At 36.0% G+C, this 22,609-nt stretch overlaps 1 protein-coding gene across 2 annotated transcripts in view; it reads left to right on the top strand.

The window, feature by feature from the left end:
- Window positions 1-21,998, top strand: part of LOC131592311 (serine/threonine-protein kinase TBK1) — a 28,571-nt gene extending 6,573 nt beyond the window's left edge. For both annotated transcript variants that reach the window (XM_058863727.1, XM_058863726.1), the window contains exons 4-21: window positions 180-309; window positions 881-1,062; window positions 1,869-2,029; window positions 3,879-3,989; window positions 5,712-5,891; window positions 7,432-7,628; window positions 8,816-8,874; window positions 10,000-10,091; window positions 10,544-10,645; window positions 12,646-12,724; window positions 13,577-13,698; window positions 13,826-13,902; window positions 14,248-14,287; window positions 16,569-16,670; window positions 16,766-16,862; window positions 17,903-18,009; window positions 18,305-18,376; window positions 19,153-21,998. In XM_058863727.1, the coding sequence (XP_058719710.1) occupies window positions 180-309; window positions 881-1,062; window positions 1,869-2,029; window positions 3,879-3,989; window positions 5,712-5,891; window positions 7,432-7,628; window positions 8,816-8,874; window positions 10,000-10,091; window positions 10,544-10,645; window positions 12,646-12,724; window positions 13,577-13,698; window positions 13,826-13,902; window positions 14,248-14,287; window positions 16,569-16,670; window positions 16,766-16,862; window positions 17,903-18,009; window positions 18,305-18,376; window positions 19,153-19,204 (1,962 nt within the window). In that variant the 3' untranslated portion in view covers window positions 19,205-21,998. The remainder of the gene's footprint in view (window positions 1-179; window positions 310-880; window positions 1,063-1,868; window positions 2,030-3,878; window positions 3,990-5,711; window positions 5,892-7,431; window positions 7,629-8,815; window positions 8,875-9,999; window positions 10,092-10,543; window positions 10,646-12,645; window positions 12,725-13,576; window positions 13,699-13,825; window positions 13,903-14,247; window positions 14,288-16,568; window positions 16,671-16,765; window positions 16,863-17,902; window positions 18,010-18,304; window positions 18,377-19,152) is intronic.
- The last annotated feature ends 611 nt before the right edge of the window (window positions 21,999-22,609 follow it).

Raw genomic sequence — 22,609 nt, 5'->3', positions numbered from 1 at the left:
ACGTAAAAATCCACCTGCACTTCTTTTGAAGATCACTGTAACGGAATTAGATATAGATATAGATTTTACTTTTCTTTTTTGAAAGTCAGACCTTGTGGTTATAGGTAATTTCTGACATTGGTGTCACGATAGTCAGATTCTTAATCTCTTTTTGATTTTTTTTTTTGTTTTCTTTTCAGACAACTACTAGACACAAAGTACTAGTTATGGAATTTTGTCCGTGTGGGAGTTTGTACACAGTTTTAGAGGAGCCGTCTAATGCCTTTGGTTTGCCGGAGTCTGAGTTCTTAATTGTTTTGAGAGATGTGGGTATGTAGACTTTGGTCTTATTTTTTGACTAAAACTCATACTTGTTTTGTTGATCTTGAAACTGCAAGAGACAAATTTAAACGACTGTCAACTAATTTAACAAATGAATATGGTCATATGGAATCATCTATTTATGTCTATGTTGATATAGGTAGTTGTATTAAGAAGCCATTTCTGTGTAAAGTATCAATGTAATTTTTTTTCTTGATTTCAAGATTATTTTTCACATATTGAACAGACTTCAGTGATAGTTTTAGGAGAGTTAATTAGAAAAATAAAATGGTTTACCTCTGTTTACCTGCTATAAAATTTTTCTTCTAATGTACCTGCTATAAAAATTACTTTATGGAAAAGATGTTACTGAGATCAAGAAATGCTGTAATTTAGTTGTTTGGAAAGAAAAAAAAAGCAATACATGGTCATGGTCTTTCTGTTAAATGACTGTCCCTTCTCATTCCCATTTCCCAATGAGAACATACCCATTTCTTCCTAGCTTCAGTTACAATTCAGTGTTTGTGCAGTCTGTGTCACAATGTATACATGAATTCTGTATTTATTGTTTCCATTGAAGTGGCTGGGATGAATCATCTCCGTGAGAATGGAATAGTGCACCGTGACATCAAGCCAGGCAATATAATGCGTGTTATAGGTGAAGATGGGCAGTCTGTTTACAAACTTACAGATTTTGGTGCAGCAAGAGAACTTGAAGATGATGAACAATTTGTTTCCCTCTATGGCACAGAAGAGTATTTAGTAAGCGTATATGATTTAATTTTCTGTTGAAGAAATGTTTGAAGCCTGAGGCTCTTCATGATTCTGGTTGAATAGGTGAAGGTCAGGTTGTTGGGAATTAGTATTTAAACCTTTGTATTACAGTTGTTTTTATAACTTTCTACTGGACTTTTTCATGCCATCTTCTGTTGATGTAAATATGTCAGCCTTGAAATAATTTTCAGGTCCAGCTTCAACTGTTGCCTTGTGTGAAAGGAGGAACAACTATATTTTAGTTATGAATATATTTGCCTTTATCTCTGTAGATGTGTTTTAGTTTGTGTTTGAACTACTTGGATGACATTAGCTGTAGTTAAGAATCATGTGAAACCTTGGCTTAACCAAAGAGAGGCAGGTAGAGAAGTATCAAGACAAGCACCTTAGTATGATTTTCTTCCTGCCGTGTTTTCCTGTATGTGCATCATAACTGATACTCTCCTCTGCTATGGATCTTTTTTCCATTAAGTATCTGTTGTTAAAAAATCATCTGGAGGAATACTGAATTTCTTCTCTTTTTTAGTGGTCTTTTATACTAGCAGTCACTCTTCAGCTGAATTTTAAAAAATTTTTTGCAAACTTTTTAATAAAAGCTGCAGTCATCCTTAGGAATATAGTGATGTTTGTCAGAATAGCTTAGGCAGCTACTATGATACAAGCAATCTTTTCTTTTTTAAAGAACTGAAAGTTTAGACTGACACATTACCTTGCTGTGAAAGGATAGATTGGGGTTTTTTTTCTTTACAAAGCTACATGAAGCAATTCTAACTTTTTTTTTCTTTTCTCTTTAGCATCCTGATATGTATGAGCGAGCAGTTTTAAGAAAAGAGCATCAGAAAAAGTATGGAGCAACAGTTGATCTGTGGAGCATAGGGGTGACCTTTTACCATGCTGCAACAGGGAGTTTGCCTTTCCGACCTTTTGAAGGACCTCGTAGAAACAAGGAAGTGATGTAGGTAATTTAGAAGGAGAATTTTATATCTTGGTAAATTAAATCAGCCCTTGAAATGCTTTTTACCAAGGAATCCTACACACATATAGTAAACTTTAAAACAGTGGATATATTTAAGGAAAAATACTCTTTTGTTGTGGTATAGTCCCAGTAGGTAGCTGAACATCACACAGCTCTTCACTCACTCCTCTCTAGTGGGATGGGGAAGAGAATTGTAAGGGTGCAAAAACTCGTAGGTTGAGTTAAAGACAGTTTAATAATTAAAAAAAAAAAGCCCCACAACAAACAGCATCCCTTGCCTCTTAAACCCAAAGGGAAACAAAACCAAGAAAAACAAATAATGCAGAAAAATCCCCAGCTGCTCACGAGCAGCCAACTGATGCACTGTCAGTCCCTGACCAAATGCCACCCTGGTAAATTCTTCCCCACCTCCTCCTTAGCTTCTGTTGCTGAGCAATATGATATGGATTATCCATTGGGTCAGCTGTCCTCCTGTATCCCCTTCCAACTCCTTGCCTGCCCCCAGCCTACTTGCTGCTGGGGCAGTAGTAAAGTAGAAGAGGCCATGATGCTCTGCTGCTCTGCAATGGCTAAACAGGCCTGTGTTTTGAGCACAAATCTAAAACATGGTACCATACACTACTGTCAAGCAACTTAACTCAATCGCAGCCAAAATCAGTAGAAACATTCTGCTTCAACAAGGATTTTGCTGTGTGGCACCTTAAAATCGGAATTAAGCATGTAAATTGAGAAAGACCTGAATTGAGCTCCCTCAAAATACTAATGTTTTTCCATGCATCTTTCTTTCAGCATGGCATTAGGCTGGTCTGTTGCAGTGCCATTCATAGAACTTGGATACTCAGGCAAAATTATGGTACTCTGAAATGGGATTTCAGTGCTGCGAATTTTTATTTTCCTTTAAATGATGCTCTTACCCAGCAGTCTTGAAATGGGTGCAGTATCAATGAGACACATTTGAGTAGTATAGTTGTGGGCTGCAGCTGAAGATAACAGGGGTGGCTCCTGAATGGAAAACAAAAGATATGTCTATGATACAACGATTGTATTCGATTCCTATTTCATCTTAGTCTGGTTCTATTTTGTTTTTCTGTGTGTTGCATTATAAGAATGAAGCAAGGTGGTACTTGGGACCTCTAACACATCGATATCATCTCTGTTCTGTTTACTCTGTGTAAAACTGACTTCAGTTTTCTTAGTTGAAGAAATTGTCCATCTTGTGATTTTTTCTTATAAGAATTCATGTTGTAGCTGCTTGAGAGATGTTCTGTGTGCATCTTGATCTTCAGAAAGAGAAAGCACAACTGAAATATTCTTTTACAAAAAGTCCATTATTCTTCATTTTTCTCATGAAAAAATTGAGAAATACTTGCCTGTGCAATACAAGGTTAAACAATGTCAAATTGTGTCCAGATTTCTGGATGTTCCTTTTCTATGCCCAAGCCACTTCATGGTGGCTAAATGTTTTCTGTTCCTGTGGAACATGCTAGAAGTTAGCATTTTAATGTGTAAATTGAACTAAATTGACTTGATTAATTAACTCTTGTGAAAACCATTGGTTTCCTTCAGTATGCTGGAAATAACTCCTGAACTTTTTCCCAAGACTAAGGTAGACAAAGTTGCCTCTCCAGCATAGCTTTTTGTTCTTTACTGTTTCAGCACTGCTCTGTCAGCTTGTAAGTGAAGCTTCCTAATTATTGCACCATCTACAAATTTAGAACCTGTCATTTTAATTTGCATTTTGCCTGCCCCTTTGAGGATTACTTACTAGACCTGTGTATGTATAAGAGGTAGTAATTGAAGTTTCCATTATTTTTGTAATATATTGCAGGTATAAAATACTCACTGGAAAGCCTTCTGGTGCTATTTCTGGAATACAGAAAGCAGAAAACGGACCTATTGAGTGGAGTTGGGAGATGCCTATTTCTTGTAGCCTTTCAAAGTAAGCTCAAGCTTAAAAATGCTCAAAAAATGTTTCAATGCCACTTGATTGTGTTTTTCCAGTTATTTTCTGGGATTATGTCCTTGGACCAGAGATCTGATGCAGTTTTTATTTTGAACTCTTCAGTACTTCATTACAGTCTGATATTTGGTTATCAAGTGGTTTTTTCTTCCCATCTGTCCAAATAGTTTTATGATTGTTAATTTACAAATGAGCACATCTGATCATTTTAATAGAAATACTATTACTGCATTTTTTCCACCCTCAAGAATGAAAAATCAGTAAGTTTGATGTCCCTCATTTCTTGCAAGAATGTGACTTCAGACATGACAAAGATTAGGCAGTAGGAAGGAAATGATAAGCAAAGACAATTCAGAGGCTTACTTTTTGCTAGGAAAAAGGTTGCATCAGCACATTTTAACACATACTTGTATCCTTTCAATTTTATCATCATATTTTTGCTTCATACATCCATAATATTCAGTAGGAAGAGCAATGGAAGATCTAATTTTGGTATGACTTTGAAAACACCTCCCATAACCCATTTTGCTTCCTGAGACTTTTTCCATACTTTAAAGTTACTAATCTTTCATGGTAAGGGAGGAAATAAATTGTTCTATGAAGAGACTGTAGAAGCAAACTTTCCTGAAAGCCAATTATCTACATCCTGAAGGGGTGTAGAGCTGAAGTCTGGTTTATATGAATTCATCAGTTTAGAATGTGAAGAACTTGCAATTTGTATGTGTTTTTCATTATACTGGTTGTTTGTTCCTCTGCTTATTCTGTACTATTGAACTGCTTGAAATGATAAAGGAAGCAGGTTTTTTCTAATTAAACATCTGTTCACAGTAATGCTTTTAAGTAGCATTCAAACAGTTTTTAGTGTTATAAGTTTAGTACTAAAGTGAATTTGAGCACAGCATCCACTGACATCTAACGGGGTCAGCAGTGTGCTTGCTTTAGAATGTTACCAGTTCTGCTGCTGGATTCAGGCTTGATGTGTACGTGTTAAAATTTTGGAGTTGTTTATGGTAAGGCACAAGTGGGATCCTTAAAGTTCCTTACCATTCAGCTGCTCAAGGTAGAAATGCAAGAAATTTAAGCTGACCTTTCTCACAGAATAGTAACAACTGTAAGGCAATGGGTAGCATGATTTTTTTTTTCAGTATTCAAGCTGCATGTGCAGAGTACTTATTTAGCCCCATCTCAATCAGGATGAATTCTTAGTGTTGACAATTTAAGTAATGAATCTTTGCTAACCCAGCTGATTTTGATTGAAAGCAACCTAGTTGTGCTCATACAAGCATCACCACCAGCAAATCCTAAATGGCAGTATCTTCCTTCAAAGTGATGCACTGTGGTGTTTGGGGTGAGCTGGATAAAATGCTACTAGGGTGGTAGAAAGTGGCCTCACCTTGACAATGTAGACTTAGTAAATTTTATGTGATTTTTGCAGTGTGAGTGAAATTTCTCAAATACCAAAAAAAAATTGATAGTTAAGCCTAAAAATGAAAGATTTAAAGTATGTATATTCATGAAAAACAATGGACATTACCATTGAACATTTTATTGCTCAGTGTAGGAAAAAAGGCACTGACATATTCTTTAAAGGATAATAGATGTGTACAGATGAGATAAATCAAATGAATTACTGCAATTGGTTGCAATGTAAAACGTTCCAAGTAGAACCAAGTTGTCTCATCTCTTCCTGGTGTCCTCTAGGGGTCTGCAAGTACTGCTCACACCTGTCCTTGCGAATATTCTTGAAGCAGACCAGGAAAAATGCTGGGGATTTGACCAGTTTTTTGCAGAGACGAGTGACATACTACACCGAATAATAATCCACATCTTTTCATTGCAGCAGATGACCTTGCACAAAGTTTATATTCACAACTATAATACGTAAGTGTTCTCTCTATTTTCATTACTTTGCTCTTGTTCAGGCTGACAGCAATGTGACCTCAGATCACCAGTTACAAATTCAGTAGCCTGTGACCTCATGTCACCAGTGTTACAAATTCGGCAGCCTTTCCTTGGCAGTTTATCTGCAGAAGTGAAAGGGCACAATTCTCCTACACAGTCATAGTGCATGTACAAACATGTTGACCAAAAATAAAAATAAAGTCACTGAAGGTCAAATCAATTGATCTTAAACTTAGTCTATTTTGGTGACAAAACACAGACTTAATCCTTGATGTGTGACAATATGTCTGTTTCACAGCAGAGGCCAACTCATTGCACATTTGTATATGTTCCTTATTTAGAAAGTGGTTTTCTAGAGACTGTATTCATCTCTTGCTCATCTTGTCCTCAAGCATACAAAATGCACACATTGTCTCTGATGTAAAACTCTCACAGGGATTCTGAAGTGGTAATTGGTACAGTTTAGGATCCTGATTTATATGGAGTTCACTTTATGACCATGAAGTGCTGATGTTAAAAGCTGTAAGATGTACAAACACAAATGCCTTTTCTCTGCTGTGTTACTGATAATACAAAGCACGTGTTAATTTCTAATACATGGATACATACTTTACCCATCCACATTTATTTCATCAAATGTGTAAATACAGTTCTGTCCACTTCAAATTCCTTTTCTATTCCATCACTATTATTCCATCGTATTTGAGAGAGCCCAAATATTGTCTTTGCAGAGAAATCTTCCTTCTATTTTTTATTATGATTTACATGTATGATTATTTATAAACTAGCTGTAGTATTAAGAAGCAAGAGTGTACTAGTGCCACACAGGAGGCACATCGGTCCATCTTGTTAACGTACTGAAGGTTTTTCTTCTTTGTGAGAGGTTTTGCTAGTTTGGTTTGGTGTTTTGGTTGCTGTTGTGATAGTAGGTTTTTGTGGTGGGGTTTTTTGTGGGTGAGAGGGATGGTGGTATTTTAAGTTCTTATCCTTGTATCTATCGATTACTGTAAATAAAATTCCAAAGTGTCTTTGCTCTTCCTTATCACTGCTGTTTTAGGAAATAATTTGGCTATCTGTTAGCTTACATGCTGAATTTAATTTTTGGACAGGTAAGACACCAGACTTTTCTTTTGGAGAGACCATCCATCTCCTTTGAAGAAGGGGGTATGCCTTGGAAAACTTAAGGGTGCTTCATTCCCCTCATCTGATGTTGCCTGTTTTACTGACCTTCAGACCAGAGCAGTTTTGTTTAGACAGACGTGCTTTGGCAGATACTCAGAGGTAGAAAGGAAGTTTCGTATTTTACAGGAAATAGCATATATTTTTGTAACACAGCAACCTGGAGTTTTAGGCAGCATGCTGCTTTTTTTGTTTACTTAAAACTCAAGTGCTTTATACGTAAACCCAGTTCTTAGTTAATCATAAATAAAATCAGTTTTTATTTAAATAATACAAAATCTGAAGTGTTGAACTATTGTAGTGAGTCTAACTGCTACTGGTTATATTGTTTGTATTACAGAGCTGCTATATTTCATGAGTTGGTCTACAAACAGACAAAAATACCGTCTCAGAATCAAGAACTGATATATGAAGGTCGGCGCTTAATACTAGAGCCTGGCAGATTGGCACAGCACTTCCCCAGAACAACTGAGGAGAATCCTATCTTTGTAGTAAGCAGGGAGGCTGTGAACATTGTTGGATTAATCTATGAGGAAGGTATATGAAAGTAATTTCCCTTTTCCACAGCTATCTTTTGTAAATAGTTATAGATTACTTAATGTAACTGTTTTATGTCTGTTATGTCTTAGAAATAGTGTTGGAAATTTTCTTTTGTTGATACCTGAAGTTCTAAGTATGCAGTCCAATGTTTCTCAAAATTGCTGAGTATCTGGAACATTTTTACAGAGACAGTAGGTGCTTGTAATGTTCCAAGTCCTTTGAACCTGAACATTTGCGTGCTAAGATGGTCCTTATGGAGTTACGAACTTTTTTGAAGCATGACACTTTAAACAAGTAGAAAGAAACATTATATAAAGTAACTCAAAGCTGGTTCTTTTGTTCCATTATTCGCTAAGTGGAAAGTCAAGTTTTACTTACATTTTTTTATTTGTCAGAAATGTGGTTAGCCTTTCGGTTAACAGAGGAGGTCTTTACAGTATACATTTGCTCAGAAGATAATACGGTAACAGGGGAAGAGAAAAAATAAATTAAGGTTTTGAATTTCCATTTATCATTGAGAATGCTTTTAGGGGGGCCTATGCCAGAGCCCTTTTTTTATAAATTATGAGCTTGAAGGCATGGCTGCAGCTGAGAGGTCAGTGTTGCTTTTGTCAGTATGTCCTAAATGCTGACTGCTCTGGCCAGCTGGCACTCATACAGAGGTGTTGAAGAGTCTGGGTAGGTGAGCTGTTTGTGGAAGGATCAACAGGGCCTTTATATTGTGTCACAGAGCTTTCGGAAGGAGCCAGTGAGTGTGAGAACAAAGGAGATTCAGGTGATAGGAGCTACCTGAGGTTTAGAAAAGGCTTTTTGGTGAAGTGCTACCCTTAAGAGCCTCAATGAAAATAAGTAGCCATGTGATAAAAAGGGAGTGGTCTCCTATGTGGGCAAACATGAGGCTGAAGAACAGAGAGAAACAGTTGGCTCTTTCAATGGACAGAGATTGCAAGTGGAGACCTGCACAGCATGTTCAAAAGTGAGTCTGGAAAAGAAAGGACGATTTACTTAAGATACCAAGTTATTTAAAACAGCTAAGCCAAAGGCTGGTTTAAAAAGTGTGCATGAGAACCACATGATATTAAAAGGGATAAAAGCAGTGTACAGGGTGGGGAGGGAAAACAATCTGAATTTTTGAAGTCTCTTCTCGAAAGTAATAAAATACAGATACTTGTTTTGTGTTTCAGTTTTACTTCCTAAAGTACATCAACGTTATGATTTGGATGGGGATGCCAGTATGGCTAAAGTGAGTAATTACCATTTTAGATTATATAACTGTCTTTGACAATGATACTGCAATGAAAGCTACTTAATTTTCAAATTAATAATGTTAATAATTAAGTATTTTAGTATGCTAATGAAGATTTTGATTGATAGAAATATATTTATTAACGAAGGATCTAAAAGTATATTAAAGCTGTACTTTGTATACAAAATGTGGTTTGGGTTTTCTTTTTTTTTTCTTAAACCAAACCCAAAGACCAGTCTTCTAAATTCAAAGTGCTTTGTTACTGTATAATTCAGTGCTGGGGGGTGGAAAGGAGTCTGACACTGTGTAGTCCTGAAGGTAGCTAGAAGCTTTGTAACTTCTAATGGTGCAAAATTTAACATTAGAAAAATAACTCTTGCTCAATAGAGAGGAGTCTCTAGGTTTCTGCAGAAGGGTGGAATTTCCGTTGCCTTTTAAAAACTTCCAGAATCTGTGGGAGACACGTAAATTCTTTTGGTTGTTTTTCTAAAACTACTGAATGTATGCACAGCCATGCTTGACATTGTGATGACCACTTATATATGTGAAATACTGATTGCTGAGGAGCCATTTATTCAGACATGATAGTCCTGAAAATGTATGGCCCTTTAAATACCAGAAATCTTGAAAATTAGTAAACAGAAAAGCATTAGTTGATACTAATTACTTAAAGTATTGTAAATTGTAATATCTGAAACTTTGTTCTGAATTCTAAATAATACAGCAATCTTGTAAGTGGAACTGGGTAAATGAAGAGTCTCTAGCATTAGAATTAAAAAAAGGGTCAGTTTTTGTAAGTTCCTTTTAATGTATGTGCTTGATTCCTAAAATGTTGAAGAAATGTTCTTGTGACTGACAGAAATAGCAAGTTGTGTCATTTTTGTTTGTGAGATTTGTTTTCATCCCTAACAGGTGCTTCAGCATATCTGGAAAACCAAGTTTAGCTCTGCCTTCACAATGGGTTGTTGCCTCGCTAAATCTTAGACCAAGTTATGCATTTTAAACTACCATCTTTATGTTGCTTTCTTTTACTAATCTGTGTTGCTTTGTTGTGATTTATTGTCTTGAAGCAATTGTTAAGAGAATGCCAGATCAGTACTTAAGCTGAGTTTTTTCCTCCAGGCAGTGACAGGTATTGTATGCTATGCCTGTAGAGTTGCCAGTTCTTTGCTACTTTACCAGGAGCTGATGCGAAAAGGAATTCGATGGCTAATGTAAGCAATTGATTGCATTTCACTATGTTGTTTTTTATTGTTTTGTTTTTTTTTAATTGAGATATGCCTTGATTATCAATACATAATTCTGTAATCTCTTGATATCTTGGGAGGTATATCCTTGAGTAAGGATAGGCTGAATTTCTCCTTTTCCAGTCATTGAGGAAACAAAAAGATTTTTTTTTTTTTAATAATTAAGGTTAAGGTGTTTAATAATTAAAGTTAAGGTGTTTGCAAAATTTACTTTTTACTGTGTATAATTTAAGTCTAACCTCTGGTAACATGCAGATGCAATTTAACAGCTATTTTTATATGAGGATTATGTTAATGTATCTCTAACTGAAAACAGTTTCTCCTGGCAATTATTGCTGCAGGTATATTACTGTATTACTGATTGCTGGTAGGATGGCAGTTGAATACTTTAGTTATAGATTAATGCTTCGCTTTTTTAGTGAAATAATCAAGGATGATTACAATGAAATGGTGCATAAAAAGGCAGAGATTGTCATCAGGCTGGATTTCTGCAGCAGAAACATTGAGAAAGCTGAGAAAATGTGAGTATAAGCACTATACTGTACACATTGATTCTTTGTTACCATTTTTAGTGACAACAGTATTTTAAATTATGATTATTTGCAGTGTTTTTGCATATAAAAAATAACTTTGAGTCAGCATGGATTTTCTGATGGCACTGACTTAAGCAGATTTAGTCATATATGTTAATTGTTAATTTTGTTGCTTAACCTAATAAGAACAAGTAATTACTAATTAGTGGTAACTGTGTGTGTTCTTTTTCTCCTTTCTTCTCTGACTCATCTTACTTGCTCTTATTGACTCTAGAAGCTATAGTAAAGCTTGGTCAAAGAATCAAGTAGCTTTGCTTTTATTGGTGCGTTTTCCACTGTGTTTGGTTGCATATGACTTCAAATACTGCCCCCTGCACAGTTTTAAGACTGTAGTATTTTCTGTGTAGAAGGAATTTTAGTGTTGAGATATAACATAGAGCAGCTGCAAAAAAAAACCCAACCAAGCCCAGCCCCCCTCACTCCCTTCCCAGAAAGGTGTTAGTCTTATGCAGCGTGATAGGAACTTTAAATAGCACCTCTTCTTCACATTCTCCTATGGGTGGTAGTTTTTCTGTTCAAGCTACTGCCAGTCTTCCCCAAATGCTGTCTTAGTCATGGGATTCTCTGAACTTCTCACCAGGCTGCTCTGAGAATGCAGATACCCACAAAATTTTTAACATACACATGCAGAACCACTGGGTTTGCAGAGTAGACTTAAGAATTAGACTTAAACCTGTTGGAGCTGCTATGCCTGTGCAAACTGAACACCTTATATGCAGTAATTGTGGATACCCAAGGGTTTGACAGATTTGCTATGTGTGCCCCAAACCTACCTTAAAACCCATGTGTGGCTGTTTGTATTGGCTTCAAAAAAACCGCATACCCACAACAGTGAAATAGTGAAGTTAGTAGCTTGCAAGATAACGCTATACCTGTGCAACCTAGGTACAAATCATCAGGGCAGGAACCCAAACTCCTCTTCCAACCCATTTGCACTAGTTGGTGGGACTAGATCGTGTTCAGACTGTGTTTGGTTCAGATAGTTTCTTCCTGCATTCTGCCAGAAGAAAGTCACTCAGGAGAAACCACTGTCAGTTCTGGTTTATGGCTCTGGTGTGCTCAAGAGTATCTCAGCAGCACTTTGAAAAAGAAAAACAACATTAATTTGCTAACTGGAGTAGTTCTCATGTGAACAGAAATTTTCTATGTGTTTGCACATTGTTTTTTGGCCTCTTACAAAGGGGCAGGATTTTCAGTTCATTTGGCTTTGCTAACTCCATAAAAATCTTCTAAAGGACATGTCCTTTTGTTTGTCCTTCCTTTTCAAGGCTGTGCTTCAAAGCATGAAAATGCAGTCTTTATTTGAAAAAGTAAATAAAGCATTGAACTTGAGTGAAGCATGTATTTTTTGAAAACAGTTGAACTGTTTGTGATGGCATTTTTAAAACTAAAATGTACATGAGACTCAACAGGAAAAATATTGTCCTGAATAATTTATTTGGCACTTGAGCTATGGTCATATGAAAAGTATCAGTATGAACAGATGGTTCTGCTATCCCTGCCTTTAAACATTTAACCCAGTAAGTTTTCTCAGAAAAGCACTTTGGTGCACTGAAGTATTAGTTTGTTATTGACTACTTTAAGTACCTTTAGTTTGATAAGATTTAAAAGAATTACTTGATGAGAGGAAATAGTCTTCCACTGCCAGTCAAGTACAAGTAATAAGACTAGAATAAGGAATTCAGGAATAAAAGTTTAAAACTTTATTTTAACAGTTCCAATGTAGGAAAAAAACAAGGAATTTTTTTTTAAATCTAAAATGTTTCCATCATTAATGACCACTTAAATTTGTCATCTTCATGGTTGTTGCTTGACAGAGACTGTCTTTCATATACAAGAAGAGGCAATTACTGATTTGGATTCAAGAAATACTTTGAGTGTATTCACTGCTTGTTTTTTTTTTTAAACTGCTTTCTTTTGCTGGTCAGATATGAGAATTTGATGCAGATCAACTTGGAAGCATCAGAAGTGGATGAAATTTCAGAGATACACACAAAACTCTTGCGTGTAAGTGCCTGACAAAGTTATCCTGTCATTCTGAAAATGGTGTTTCTACAGAAAAAGCCAAATACACAATAACACAGGTTTCTGTGAATGGCAGCTCTGAATTTTAAATGTAGTTTCTAGATTGCTAGTCGTTAAAATGTCCGTACTGTTGTATCTTTCTGAAAACAGAGCAGATCCTTTTATATTAGCTCAATGTAGTGAAAATAGATTCCTGAAAATACATTCAAATTTTCTAAAATACTCAAGAATTATAACCCTGATACACATTTTGCTTTGCTATTTTTAATTTTTTCCTTTCCTTAAGGAATTATTTACTACTTTCTTGGCTTTCTAAAATGTTACATTCACAAATACACTTCAGAGTGATCTGCTTTGAAATATGCATCATGTTTCCAGACATGTAAGGAAAATTTGAAAATTACTTAATACACTGGGAGCAGATACAAAGTTCTCCATTCTGAAAGCAAAAGATAATTAGTGCATTTTTACCTTGAAGGTTGTGTGAACTGCAGAGAAAGGAAGGTATGAGTTATGTAGATAGTTATTATATGAATTCTTAATAAACTTAAAGAGTAAGAGTCAAAGTAAATAAGGAATTTATGAAAGGTTGAAAGTTATTGTTGAAAGAAAATAAATTTTAACTATCAAAAATGCCAATATCAAATATGGTTCTCTGTTTAATAATACTTTGTCTTATCTGCTTCTAGCAAGGCCTAGGCAGATAATTGGACATACTACTTTAATGGAGATCAATGAAACAAATCAGCTTGTTGTATTAATGTGCTCAAGTAATAATCAAGTACTTTTTCACTTTACCTAGTGATAAGATTGTACCTTCTTGCTCTTATGTAGCTCTCCAGTTCTCAGGGCACCATAGAAACTAGTCTGCAAGATATCAAAACAAAACTTTCTCCTGGTGGTTTACTGGCTGACACCTGGGCAAATCAGGAAGGCATGCATCCAAAAGACAGAAAGTGAGTAACTGTACTTACTGTTCTAGTATGTATTGAATTCTGCATTGAATTGTAGTTCATAAAGCTTATTAATAGGTACTTGAGTTTATGTATAAAACATCTCATTTTCTTCCTTTTGTCACTCTAGTCCAGAAAGGCTGCAGGCACTGCTGTCTTCCATCACAGACATCTACTATCAGTTCAAAAAAGACAAAGCAGAACGAAGTAAGTAATTTATTTGATTCGCTTTTAATATAAAATGTAATGCAAGGGACAGGTCAGTCTTAGTTTGACTAGGGAATTAGTGATAGATATGGAGAGTTAGCCACAGTGCATATGTCTGTAGGTCCTTAGTGTGATACCATGCTAAAGCTCATGAGAATGAAACACCACTATTAATAGCATAAATTTGAATAGCAAGACTGGAGAGGAGGAAAAAAGTATATGACCACTTTGACCTGTATAAAAAGGGAAACTGTGTAAGAAGTGGGTAAACTTTACAGTAGAGTTTTGCATAAATGTAACTAACAGAGTTAGATTGGTAATGTTTGTCATCTGCTCTGATCCTAGGGCTTCCTTATAATGAAGAACAAATACACAAGTTTGACAAGTAAGTTTTGAAGTTACCTTTGGGGACTACCATGATTGCTTTCAGGTCCTCCAGGTGCTCTTGCCAATAACCCATTCTATTAATTTTATTTTAAGTCATAACTTCTTTAGGATTGTTTTGTAAAAAAATTCTTTTAAATATCTTAAATACATAGGGGTCCTAGCATATGATAATGAGGTGCTTTCTGGCTGTAGTTTTTTCACTAATAGGCCTTCTAAATGCAAAAATACCTGTTTGTTATCTGGGCATAACTGTTTTGTAGGAAGTTCACTTCTTCCTTGTGTTTTATCAGGGTGGAAAAAGCCCTGAGTAAGATTGAAATGGCTTTTTAACTAAGGTGGAGATAATTTTCTACAGATGACTAAAATATGGACTAGCTGAATGAAATTCTAGAATGATATAATCTTACAGGAAATATAGCACACAAAATTAATTTTAATGCCAATTCTCCATGCTTGTTTAAAATTGTCACTCATGCAAGGTGTCCACATTAAGCATCTATATGTAACCTGGGTCTCTGCACTCCCATAGTCTCCACTGATTCTATACTGCTGTACTTGTCTCGGAATTTATTCAATTCCTCATATGCAGATAGCTAACACCGTTTAAGTTGCCCTAAAGTATCTGAGACGTGCTCTGAGACTGGGAGGTAGGACACAAGTCAGATGGGAAGCCCACACCTTTCTGGACAGGTGGTCAGAAGCAGGGCAGGATATCTTTGCTGGAGAAGAGAAGGTTGCATGGAGTCCTCCTAGCAGCCATCCAGTACCTGAAGAGGGTCCTGCAAGGAAGCCAGAGAGCAGTTCTTCATCAGGAACTGGATAGGACAAGGAGTCATGGCTTCAGACTGAAAGAGGGGAAATTTAGGTGCATACATGGAAGAAGTTCTTCTCTGTGAAGGCAGTGAGACTCTGGAACAGGTTGCCCAGAGAAGTTGCAGCTGCTCCATCCCTGTCGGTGGTCTGCAACAGGGGAGTTCAAACTAGATTTTTTTTTATGGTCCCTTCCAACCCAAACCACTATAAGATTCTATCTCAAATGATGCTAGATGCTTATGTTTAAGTAAAGAAATTATTCTCTGAGTGGCTGGTCAGTTGCATGGTTCCCTAGACTTTGCTAAATGCTGCATGAATTTAGACACCACTTACATAGTTTTCTAAAAAGTATTGCTTTTGCTATCATGTGTGTGACTTCACTGACAATTACAGATAAAAAACTGTCATGCAGATGGCACAGCCTTGACACTTGATTTTTCCATAGTGAAGGCTAAACTGGATAATTGCCAAGCAGAGGAGAATTTCTACTACTAAAACCATATCCTTGCATTAGTATATGATAAACTTCAAATAAATATGCTTCATTTTCATGCTTTGAATACTGGTGTATATTCTACCACAAGTATCTCCCTGGGACTGTACAGGTTTGAGATCCTAAGTCCATCTTTTTTTTACTTGGTTCACCCCACAGGGAAATGGCAGTGGCTTTTGTTACATACTGTATGCTATTGTCAGCAGAGGCTGGCCTTTGTAATATTTACCTCTGGGCAGATAAGGGAGCAGCACTCAATTTGAATTTTATTTTTCTAGTTGAATGATAAGTATTCCTGATGACAGTCAGCTACACTCTAGCTACAATTTAATTAACCAATATGTATTATGCAAGACTTAATGAAATACCAGAAGTAGGTGTTGGTCTGCAGTGTTCCAGTATCCCTTATACTTACTGGCGTGATGCATAGCATGGCGAGGCAATTACACTGGAACTACTGTCTGCCACACTAACAAGAACTGGGGTTTGTTTTCCTTTCTTTTCCTTTTCTTCTTGTTTCTTTTTCCTCTTGTCATAAAATCAGGCTGACACAAAACTGCTGTTCTTTTTCTAGTGTGTATGTTACTCAGTGCAAAGGATTATCCATATGTGCTGGAAGTTCCAAGTATCTGCAGTAGGCAAATAGGAAATAATTAGGTCTTTTGTCCTTTCCATTTAGAATCCTTAAATATACCACCTGACTCAAGACATTTGACCTTTATTCATATACAAATATGAATACAAATACAAACTAAGTGCTTCAAACATTTTTTTCCTTCCTACTAGGGAATATTTTTTGAGATGTAAATTGTCAGTTCCTGTAGAATGTTGAGTTCTTACACATTACAACAGCATGAATAAAGGTGGCTGCACAGATTTTAAGTCCACAAACCTTTCTGTTTGAGTTAGAAAAGTTTGAGAAATTGGGTTTTGAAAGCAGTATGACACTGTTTTGGTTGTTTCTATGTTGCAGGCAGAAGCTGTATTTGCATGCTACAAAAGCCATGGCTCTTTTCAAAGATGAGTGTGTCAGCAAGTATGAGACATTTTTGGACAAAGCTGAGGACTGGACAAGGCAAGCTGTTGATTTCTTTAATATTTGGTAATGTTCATTGCACTACTTTTATATAAGCAGCAGGTCTTAAAAGAAAGCTCTTTTTTTTTTTTTAGGAAAATGCTTCACACAAGGAAGCAATTACTGGCTCTCACCAACCAGTGTTTCGGTATTGAAGAAGAGGTGTCCAAATACCAGGATTATATAAATGAGGTAGAATGCTTCAAAATTATGTGAAGCATTTGCATAGTTAAAAGTCTTTGGCATATTTTCATGTCAATAGTGTTGCTTATAGTGAGTCTTACATTAATGCAGTTGTATTAAAACACTTGCCTTTCTGGGTGCAGTATGTAGTCTACAGTAGCTTCATTTCTATGTCAGTGTGGACTACAGAATGGTGTTATTTTTTTGAATAATTCAATAATGTGAATTTTGTATTGATTTTGGAGTTGGGTGGTGTTTTGGTTTGGGGTGTTTTGTTTTTTTTTTATTTGGGTGGGGTTTTTTTGGTGGGGCTTGTGGGTTTGGATGTTTTGAGTTTGTGGATTTGGGGATTTTTTGGTAATGTTAAGTGTTTCCCCCTCAAAAAAATCAGTACAAATGGATGTGGGTTCATTGAGAAATGCTCTGTGAAACTGTTACCATAATATTTTTCAGAGGACTTAAAGGATTATCTTAATTCTCTTATGAAGTATAAAAATGCTACTTCAATAGTCAAGATTGTGGGATACACCCTTAAGGATGTTAAATTAATGATTTGGACGGTGACTCTGAAGGGTGCAAACTTCTCAGAATTACCTCAAGATTGAAAGAATAAGAGCATTTTCATGCAGTAAAATTATTATTTTTTAGAAAGGAAGGATAAATTAACCAAAAGCCCTTGCTAATTCAGTTTAGGAATGGTGGACAGCAGCATTTTACTTGTTTTTTTGTATTTTGTAGTACCACCAATCCACTGATTAGGATCCTGTTGCCCTAGGACATCTACAGACATAACAAATAGATAATTCTTCCTTTCCAGAGTTTATTACAAAAGTGTTAGATAAGAAGATAGAACAAACCAGCGATTTAGGTCATGTCAATACAAAACTTGCTGTGATGATCTCATCTTGGAGCATATCAGCCCCCTTAGTACTGTATAAATTTATGACGTATCACAGCAATGGAGAATTTAAAAAGGGATTTTAAGGTGGGCATCAAAATAGACATGACAACTTCTATTGTAACTTAAATTTCCTTTTTATCTGTTACAGTTACAAGATGCCCTGCCACAGAAAATGTTTGCAGCTTCCAGTGGGATGAAACATACAATGAATACAGTCTATCCAAGCTCGAACACATTAGTAGAAATGACTCTTGGGTAAGAATTTTGTAATGGGATTGATGTAATATTGCATTCTTGCTATACAGGGAAATTGAAAAAAATTAATTGACTTGGTGATTGTTGTATTAAGATCAAGCTTTTTACACTGCTATAGTGGTGGCACAGATTTGGAAGTGAGTGGGGGACAGCACTAATGTTGTAAATAAACAATATACCTGTCCCTTATTTTGTATGTAATGGCAACTTGCTGAAAACTGTGGTGGTGAGTGATCAGAGCAGGTAACTATCCCAGTAAAAACTGTAATCTTTCTTTTGCTTCTGGTTACTAAAGGATGAAGAAACTAAAGGAGGAAATGGAAGGTGTTGTTAAAGAGCTGGCTGAAAACAATCACATTTTGGAAAGGCAAGCATTTTTTTCCCTTTTGGGGCTGAAACTAACGGCATTTTTAATTTGGTACATTTATAGATTCAGAATTTAAACTAAGGGAGCAATTCTGTAATGTCTTTAACTGTAAATATATTTTGAGCTGTTCAAATGAGGTATAACAAAAAATATTTATTCAAAACCTTGGAACATTGCTGTAAAATTATTCTGACACAGCCATTTTTGTGGCATTTTTGTTTAATGTTACTTTGGTTTAGCTAATAAAAATTCCTGTTGCACAGCCAGATCAATTCTGAATTTAAACATAGTACTGTTGCAGCAATGCATTGGTGTCTTTTAATTCCTCCCTTTTAGATGTTATTTTTGACAACTGTGGAATTACACCAATCTGAATAAATGATTTTGCAGTTTTCAGATTGCTTAAGTAAAGTGAAGACTCAAACATGTTTCTTACAATCCTGAGAGGGTATTGTTGTTATCACATACAGAGTGATCTTGATTTTTTTCCTATGAAGAAGACAAAATATATAAAAATAAATCTCCTGAAAGTTCCAGGGTAAAATGCTGGTAGAGTGGAGTTTAGCTTCAAGCTGAATTGGTTTTATTTTGTTCTCCACTTCCAGTCCCATACTTGCAGCAAATCTTCCTCTCTTCCATCTTCTTTGCCAGTACGGAAGTTAAGTACAAATGCCTCTGTTGGCATGTGACAAGGGAAAGAAAACCCCATAAAGAAATTAAAGATTGATTCTATAATCTAGTCAACCACCTAAAAATATACTGGTTTTTTTGTTTAGATTTGGTGCTTTGACTATGGATGGTGGCCTGCGGAACATGGACTGTATCTAGCTTCCAAAGGACCTGAAGAGGACTTGTAAATTTTTTCAAAGGGAAATGTTGGGACAGTTAAAATCAGATAATAAATCTGTATCCAGGATTTTTTTTTCTCTTCAACAAGTGTAATATTAAAGAAAATGTAAATATGTAAAATATGTAAATACAAAAGAAACATATATCTTTTCTTGGTCACTTTTAGGATAGAATAACTTCTGGCAGGGAATTGAGCCCCTTGGAGGATTTCTGAGGAGTCCTAAAGGGAAAAGTATTGTTGATGAAATTGACATTTGTCTACTTTGAATATTGCTCTTTTTTTTCAGAATGCAATTTAGTCTTCATTGCAAGAGGACTTGCAGTACTCCAAAACACCCTTGTATAAAGGGTGTTTTGGATTTCCTTCAACAACCACTATTATGTAGGAGTCTAGCTGAATGACTTTGATCATCACAGAACATGATGAATATTTTAAATGAGTGTGAATAGAGACTAAGAGTGCAGATAGGACAGAACAGAAATGCATTTCTCTTTCCTTCACATCTAAACTGTTAGTTCACTTCTACTTGAGAAAGCAAATTCACAATATTTTTTTAAGTTCTCTAAATATTTGATGCCATGTTGTCTGTAATCATTTGACTGCTTAGTGTATGGAAGTTTTGCACTCCAGCTTGTCAGAATTAATGTAAAAATTCATTTTTTGGAGTACAGCATTTTCAGACTTCCCTGAAATCTTGTTGCTCACCACAACAGTGGGTACTTAAAACAGCTGCTTCTTAATCTTATTTGCAGATATAATTTTTTTAAAGATTTAAAAATTTGATATGAGAAGAATTAGTGGGCGGTCAGGAGACAGGATAGTATCACACCTCAGTAGTAACTGAATAGTGGAAAATAAGCTACCAGTCTAGATCTTGAAAAGGGGCCACTCCCACTGCTGCATTACTACTGAGATACCAAACTTTGATGGACAATTTAGTAAGACTGTATATTTATTTTCCAGCATCAATAGTTACTACTTTCAGTAGATGATTGGAATGCAGATATGCAGAGTAAAACATTCTGCTTCAAAATACATAGGAGAAAGAGAACAGGAAAACAAAAATTCTGAAAACAGCCCTTTGTTTGGAAGCTACAGATGTACATACTTGTTTCAGATAAGCATGCAAATATTACAAAACTTGTTCCTTCCTTGTGGAAACATGGTCATGGATGTTCAGTGGTGTCCAATAGCACTTCTCATTGCTGCATTACACTTGTAAGAGCTGGACCAACTATATTTAGAATTTTCCATAATTACTGGTGGAACATTTAGATGTAAACTAAACAACATCGACCAGTGATAGCATTTTGTGATGCTTATTCCCTGCTTATCTGTCCAGGTCAGAGCACAAAACATTTTCATTTCTTTTTTAGAAAATATTTGGAGAGAAACTTAAAAAATTTATAAATGAGTATTTAATTTTAAAAGAAAAGGAAATTTGCTTGCCTTGATGTCCAAGATCTGCATTCCAGTGTTCTTAGTGAGAATCAAAAAAGGGAATTCAGACATTTTTACACTTATGTGAGCAGCTTCTGTCTTTGTCACCCAGAAAATCTAGCTATGCAAAAGGAGTGCAACAGTTTGTCAGGCATCTTTCCTTGGCATTCTTTAACAGTTTTAAATACTGGAATTATGTGTAACTGGAATGTTTTAATGCCTGCTTGTACATTTGGTCATTAACATTCAGTCTCACTGAGTATCAGTAAAACACATGACTGAATGTTAAAAGAATTGGGCTCTCTAGATGTGCATAAACTGTATTTTGTTTCCAACATTATAACACTTCGTTGTTTCAAAGTTCTTCATCTTGAGAGAAATCAAACGCTAGGTGGAATATATAATTTTCAACTTCCTTATACTGAAGCAGTCTGAAAAAAAAAGTTAATTGTAGTAGAAGTATAGTCTGTATGTTGAAATATGTGCAGCATTCTTTTACATGATTGAATTTTTTTTTATATTTTATGTTCATTTTAAGCATTGCTGGCATTCTTGTTGAATACATCAGTAGTCTTAACCATGTTAAAATTTCTTTTTCTAAAGCAATTTTAACAAAGCAGTAGCTAAGGAACTTGAAGTAATCAGTTCACAATCTTCTGATTACGTTATTATGAAGCAAATAATTTTTCAAGTCAAAGCATAGTGTACAGTGCCATCAACTTTTTGCTCAAACTAAGTGTCCTGATGCTATGAATCTTGCTATTGATTTGCCAAAATAAGTAATAGAAAGTAATATATGGTTCTTCTTCCTGAAGCTGGTTTACTGGTTTGGGGGGTTTAGCTGAATATATTAATTATCTGTTACTTGAACCAATCTGTCTTCGTATGAATTGTGAAAATGCATGAGTGAACAGCTTAATGGCATAAATACATCATCAACCACTTATTGTACAGTGTGTACTTCTGCCTTTTCATAATTTAATTTTCTGTTAATTTCAGGATTGCCTTATGAGGTTTATTTCCTTGTAAGCACAGCAGAGAGCCTGAAACATGAAGTTGCAAATCGCAGCTCAGTTTGCATTATCCAGCTGTTGAGAAAATGTGCCCTGCACAACAGAATAACTAGCAGAGGCAATATGGTAGAGCCACTAATTCTTCTAATTGTTTTTTAACTACTTGGTTGACATGTGTTCTGAACTACATTAGTTATTTTAATGCTGGTAAAATTCCTAGTCTCTGCTCAGTCTGAAATTGTTCACTGGTAGAGCTCAATCAGTTCTAATGCTGTCAATCACTGTAGAAGTGTTAATTGTAGAACAGTTCTGGATAGTCCTGATCAGAACTGGGAAAAAGAAGATCAGCATTCACTCTGTCTTTAGTGGAAGGGTTGCAGATTATTAATACAAACTGTAGTTGAAACAGAAAAAAACCAAACAGCCTACAATTTAGGAGAAGAAACCTTTCTAATAGTAGAGAGGCAAATGCCAAAACACATTGTCCTGGGAGCAGCATACCTTTTGAAGAGGGTTTATAGAACAGGTTAACTGGTGGGAGTTCTTGTGACCGGTTCTGCCCTTGGCAGGGCTTCACAACCTTCTATTTTTCTGTGCCCAAAACAATTTTATTTTTTCACCAGTCACCAGAAAAATGTGGTAGGGGTAGTGTCCCTGAGTGGAATTTGCTGTTTTGTCACTGTTACCAGTTCAGGCAGCAGTATTTGTAGGTGCACATCTTTTGGAGAACTTTGGTGCCGGTAGGCAAGCGAGGCTGGCGGCGGCAGGTTGAGCTGCTGGTGCTGCAGACAGGGGCACGGCACAGTTCTTCAGAGCTGCGCTCCTGGATACTCACACAAGTGTCGAATGAGCGCTCTGACTGCCCCGGCCGCCACAACCTCCCCATCCAGGTGTGGGTTATGGCAGCTCTACCCAGCCCTGGGAAGTATT

This window comes from Poecile atricapillus, chromosome W (assembly GCF_030490865.1).
Source record: "Poecile atricapillus isolate bPoeAtr1 chromosome W, bPoeAtr1.hap1, whole genome shotgun sequence".
Lineage (NCBI taxonomy): Eukaryota > Metazoa > Chordata > Aves > Passeriformes > Paridae > Poecile > Poecile atricapillus.
This window is presented reverse-complemented; position numbering and strand designations above follow the sequence as displayed.